This window comes from Plecotus auritus, assembly GCF_963455305.1.
Source record: "Plecotus auritus genome assembly, chromosome: 12".
Lineage (NCBI taxonomy): Eukaryota > Metazoa > Chordata > Mammalia > Chiroptera > Vespertilionidae > Plecotus > Plecotus auritus.
In genome coordinates, this window is record NC_137778.1 from 2,601,875 (window position 1) to 2,607,874 (window position 6,000).

General features: G+C 61.7%; 1 protein-coding gene across 1 annotated transcript in view; it reads right to left on the bottom strand.

The window, feature by feature from the left end:
• Positions 1–5,026, bottom strand: part of LMX1A (LIM homeobox transcription factor 1 alpha) — a gene marked incomplete at its 5' end in the record, with an annotated part of 121,792 nt that extends 116,766 nt beyond the window's left edge. The window contains 2 exons of the mRNA XM_080648051.1: positions 2,799–2,985; positions 4,951–5,026. Coding sequence (XP_080504177.1) covers positions 2,799–2,985; positions 4,951–5,026 — 263 coding nt within the window. The remainder of the gene's footprint in view (positions 1–2,798; positions 2,986–4,950) is intronic.
• Between the last annotated feature and the right edge of the window lie 974 nt (positions 5,027–6,000).

A 6,000-nucleotide genomic window follows, 5' to 3' on the forward strand; every position in this document is an offset into this window, starting at 1 on the left:
GGCGTGCCCGGCGCCCGGGATGCACAGCCGCTGTCTGCTTCGTCACTGTTGTGTCTAGCAAGAGCATTTGGAGTTCATGGGTTTGGAGACAAGAACACCTCCCGGATGCTCATTTTCTATGATGTGCCCCACAATCCACCACCATCATGTTCAACCACTTCAACCTCTGTCGTATTTTCCTCTCCATTTGCCTTGGCCGGGCCTCAAATTTTTAAAAGATCCAATGAAAGAAAAGCAAAATTATGTTTACAAATGCACGTGTTAAAGAGGAGACGAGCTTTCGGTTTCGTGACTCTGATCTAAACTTGGACTGTATTCCTCTCAAGGGTAAGTGCCTGGCCATCCAGACACTGCCTTCCGGCTCCCGCCTGCACTCTCAGGAGAAGGACTTTCCAGAAATACTTGGTGGCCAGGGCAGGATGGGAAAGGTGCTGGCTACACGCCCCCTGAGGGCAGACTGCGGCCAGTCCCCAGCAGCCGCCCCCTGCCCCCAGCCCTGCCCTGCACATAGAAGCAGCTCCCTGCAATAATAAAGAAGGAGTTTGTCTTGAGCTCAATTTTAAAACAAAGAAACAGTCCTCTCCTTTCTCTCCCACCATGCAGACTAACACCATGGAGATGGTCAAATATATTAAAACCCCGTTTTGTTGGAAGAAGAATGGGAGTGGGGTGGGGGATAGAGGAGGAGGGGGACAGGGGGAATAAAATTAATCCAAAAAAGCAACTGACAGGCGGGGCACAGGCAAGGGCCTCAGCGTCCTAGCACCCGTCTCAGACATCTGCGTTTCCGAAACATTTGTTGAAATTGAGATGGAAGCCCTCCCAGCACCATCGCCATCGCTCTGAACAGCGTGGCTGTTCGGCCTCCTCTCCAAACCCTCCTGGCTCTGGCCAACAGCTGGCTAACTGATCCCTGCAATTTTCTCTCCACAGAAACAGTTTTCGAGGGGAGAAGGGACCCTAAGTGGGCTAATCAGCCAACCGCCAAGCCGGGGGGCTGAGGTGGAGGGCATGGTTGTGTGAAGGGCCTACAACAGTTTCCTCTCAACACAGCCTGGCTTCCTTAAAGGAGACCACCAACCAGACAGCTGTGTTGACCCTCAAGCCTTTTCTGATTTTTTTTTTTTTTTATCAAACAGAATAGGAATTCACAACCCAAATCCCTTCCCTAAGCTCCAATGCTGTTGAATCTGCTCGTGTTCTGCCCAAGGATGTGGACATTTCGGTAATCGTCGATAAGCAGAAAGATAAAGATTGGGTCTGCACAATCCCACCACCTCCAGGCGAAAAGCGAGAGGGCAAACAGGACCTTTCTCCGGAGGTGAGACTTGTGTGGGCAAAATCCGCTCAGTCACCTAAAAACCTCGCCTCTCGCTCAGACACTGCAGCAGTGAGCAGAGGGTCAGGGACAGACACAGGCCTCTCTGTCTTTAGCGCCAACCATAATCGCCACTCCGACGCAGACACGCGCTTTCATTCTATACTGTTGTGCATTGTACAGCTCACCCCAAACCAAACACGTGTTTTTAGTGCTGAAAATGTAAAGGTATCTTTTCAAAACACATCCAATGCCCTGCACTCTATCCACATGGGGTGAACTCAAGTGTATCATGCGAAGCAGCACTGAGTGGCAGAAAGAGTACTTCGTGTGGGATCACAGTTTCACACTTTGTCACATTTAAACCTAAACACGGCAACACGGAGAGGAACACATTCGTTTTCCCGGTGCTTCTGTTCCATGGAGACTTCTGCGCACCCCCTTCACTGTGTGTCTTTAGTAGCAGGACGGACAGCTTTCCAGCACACGAACCCCCTCCTCCACCCTCAGAGTGCTGCCCCTTTCATTCGCCAGCGACAAATGTGGAATTCTCCCACAGGCTCCCGCGCCCACGCGTCACACAGACCAGCCGAAGCACAGACACAGGCCTCGGTCTCAGCCGCGTTTGCGTCCTTCAAGACCCTGTGAGGCTCTGTGAAGTCAGCGTCCCTGTTAATTAGCCATTTTGACAAGGAGAGCAGTCCCCCTCGCTTCGCTCCTCAAAGCCAACCCCTAAGGCACTCCCAGATTCCGAGTAATCCACTTTCTGAAATACCCGTCTCCTAATTCACCTCAAAGCACAAGGGGCGCTCCGGTACGCAGGAGGGAAGTTCCCCTGCTTCGTGGCCCAAAAGAACGCCCGGGGGATCAGGAGGAGGCGGGATGGAACACAGGACTGTGTCAGGCCCAAGGGTGGCCCAGCAGCCCCGCGGCGGCGGAGGGGTTTGGAGAACCGGCGGAGGGAGGGGGAAAGGCATAGTGAGAGAAAAGACAAACGGGTGTGCACCGACGCTCGGAGGGCCGCAGCGCCACGTCTGAGTGCAGTCTGTCCGGACCCCAGTGGACAAAGCCAGCAGAAACCGCGCAGGGGACTGGGGCCCCGGGATCCTGCAGCCTCGCCACTGGCATCGGCGTGTGGGGAGCGCAGACGGGTGGGTAAGGTGGGCTGGGAACCGGCCAGGAGACACTGGCTGCCCGCAGGGCACCCCAAGGAAGGAGGTTGGAGGGAACGAGCTTGGTGGGCATCCCAAGTTGGGGCAGGGGCCTGAGAGGACTGAAAAGTGGGCCCGCCGACCACAAAGGGGGGCCTCCCTGGCGAGTCCGGGGGCGGCGGGGTGTCGCGGCGCATTTCTCCACCTCCTGGGAGTGTGCAGGCTGGGGGCCAGCGCACCCAGCTTCTCGGCGCTCCGGTGCCTCCGGTGGCTCCCCATTGCGGCCAGGGCACCGCGGTCGCCGGTGCTGGCACCGCGCAGACACTTACTTCTCGTAGTCATACTTGCAGTAGAGCTTGTGGTCCCGGTAGAAGCAGGTGGTCTCCAGGGGCTCTTTGCAGGAGGCGCACTGCACGCACTGCTCGTGCCAGAAGCTGTCGTTGAGCCGCAGCAGAAACCGGTCCGAGATGACCCGCTGGCAGCCCTCGCAGACCGACCTGGGGCTCGCCGCTCGGCCTGCAGCAGCAACAAAGGTTCTCGGTCAGCCTCCTGCGGGACCACGGGCCCCCCACCACCTCCGGGGCTGCACCCGCAGCGCTCACACCGTGGAGGTCCCCGAGTCCCCACCGCGGGAAGCCCAGTGTGATCCTCGCAGCCAGGTTTGGAGACAGAAAAGTCAAACCAAGCGACACCGCTAATAAACTCGGAAGATTTAAATTCTACTCGCGGAGGGAGAGGACATCTGTAAGTGGCTTTAATTACCAAACCTCCCCGGTATGCGCGTCCTGCGAAACTATAGACTAGCAATGCCCCTGGGCTCCCGGGTTATCGGTCATGAAATCGCGCCCTCTGTGAGTCTCTACTGACTCTTATTAAAACTGCGTGTATAAAAACAATTTTTTGTTTTACTTTTGCTTAAACGAAGTTCTAGATTTTTTTTTTTTGAGAGAAGACTTTACTTTTTTTTTCTTTTCGTCCCAAAAAGTCCCGCGTACAGAAAAATGCCCTCTCACACCAGGCAAACTCAGTGTGTTCAAACCAATGAACCCCAAACTGCTGCGTCCGGGCCGCTGTGTAAATTGTAGATGGGCTTTTCCTAACGAGGCATCAACATAAAGAGAAGGGGGAAACCGAGGAAAGAAGCGGCAGAGGTGCTGCCCGCAGGAGGCCATGCATCCGGGAAGCCTGCGGGCTCAGCAGCAGCTTGGGAGAGCAATCCGACCCAGACCCACTCAGGGGCCCGGCCCTCTGGGTCCTACCCCTCGGACTTCGGTTTGGGTCCTTTAGTTTTGGTGATGGGGGGGTGGTCGCCTTTGTTGGCACATTTCACGGTTGTTGAGAGGAGGCCTTGCCCGGGGAACTAGCCTTGGGCATGATGTCCCCAAGGACCTGCCCTTCCCGGTTCCCCGTTACACTCCCGGCGCTTCCCCTTCGGGCCGCCGGGCTGGAGAGCCGCGGTCGCCTGGGGCCCCAGCGGGCAGGCTGGGCGGAGCGGCCAGACGCTTCTCAGGGCGGACGTTCTCTATCTACTCTTTCTGCCCCGACTCCTGGCGGGGACGTGCCCATGGAGCCCAGGGCGCACCCCGCTGCCCGCTTCAGGCGCAGGCGCGCGCCCCGCTCCAGGACCTGCCATTGGAGCCCTGCACCCCTCCGGCCGCCCGCAGTTGGCAAGTTTCGGGACGGGCCCGGGAAGAGAAGGACGCAGCGCGGGAGACTGTTTTCTCTGGGGAGCTGCGGGGCTCTCCTCCATAGGGCTTCTCCCCCGAACTGCTCCTCTCCGCCTTCACCCCGCGCTAGCGGTTCCGAGTGATGCGAAGTACAGGACAAAACGAAAACGCCTCCCTTACAAACAAACGAAGCGCCCGCTCCCCAAACCTGAAAGGTGCAAGGGGCGGACTGGGCGGGTGAGGTCCCCGGTGCGGCCCTGGGCGCGCCGTCCTCCGCGGTCCCTCGGAAGGGGCCGGGGAAGCGGGGACGAGCTCCGACTCCAGTTAATTAAAGCCAAGCCGAGGCGAGGGCCCCGCCGCGCAGGCTAATCCCGGCTGCGCTGCCCACCGGCCCGGAAAAGCCTGTGGTCCGGGCGGAGGCCCAGCCTGGGCGGCAGTCGGTGGGTGCGAGTAGCCTCCTGGAACCCGGGCGCCCGACCTCCGCCTCGGCGCCTCCAGGCCGCCGAGAGGGCGGCATTTGAGAGACGTCGATCAGCTCCGAGATTAAAAACCCGGCCCTGGTTGTTTTGAATCACTTGTCACTCAAACGCCTGCGAGCAGCGGCTTTGGGGACTGCGGTGCCGCGCGCGAGGCCAAGTCCCCGGTCGGTTTGGAGCAGGAGGGACCCGAGGGGCCGGCGAACTGACGGGCGCTCGGCTGAGTGTAGGAAGCGGGGCGCTGGCTCCCCTGTTGCGCAGTGCGTCCCAGCGAGCGGGCTCCAGCCCTGGGCCTGGCGGAGAGCGGGGCGCCGAGGGCGCGAGGCCCGAGCACTCACCCAGCAGCGAGGAGAAGGAGGCCGAGGTCTCCATCGCGCCCTGGAAGTTTTCCTCCATCTTCAGGCCGTCCAGCATGTTCGGGCCGGGCCGCGGGGACCTGCGGAGGATTGGAAACGCCGCTCTGGGCGTCCGTGCCCCCGGGACCCGCCGCGCACTCCTGGGAACGGCGGGGGGAGTGGCCGGGCGAGCAGGAGCGGCAGGGTAGAGGCCGCCAGGAGGAGCGCGGGGTGGGCGGAGAGGCTAGTCACCGCGAGCTGCTCCAACTGATCTGACTTCACTCGAAGTCAACGCGTTATGTACTCAGGCCTCCGCCCCCAACTGCGCTTCCTCCTCCCTGCCCTCGTCCCCACCCGGTCCCAGCCCAGCCCGGGGTTCCCGCGCAGCCCGAGTCTGCCCAACCTCCACTGCGTGGGCCCCGGGGGCGTCCCCCCGAAACCCAGCTCTCGGGTGGGATGGGGTGAGGCCCGGGCACGCGGGACCACGACCTCCACCACAGCCCGCGTCCGGACGACCCCGGGCGCCCTCACCTGCCCCAGCCGAGATGGCGAAACAGCGGTCCCCACTCTGGCACGGGGCGTCCTCCCGCCGCCCGCCGGTGCCGGGAACGTCTGCCGGAGCAGAGGAGTCGCCTCGGGGCGGAGCCGCGCCGGCCCCGCGCACTCTTGGCTGCATTTCAAATCAACTTTCAGAAACGCCCGCCCGAGCCGGAGCCCCGCGCGGCCGCCTCCCTTACCTGACGGGCGAGCTCGCCGCGCGGACGGAGCGGGACCAGCTTCGGCCCGGGAGGCGGAGGCCCTCGAGGCTGCAGGGAGCCGCCGGCCGGCTCCGGCGCGCCCGGGAAGGAGCCCGCTTCGCGGCGCGCGGGCCGGGCTGGGACGTGGCCGCGGCGGCGGCCTTCTCGGGACGTCCGCCCGCCCAGACACTCCTCGAGGCGAAGGGAGGGCCGACGCTTCTCGGAGATGGGGAGGCACAGCGGCGGCCCGGGTTCTGGGTGCGGGTCGGGCCCAGTTTGCCTGCCCTGGGCGGATCCGGCCGCTGGGCCGGGCGGC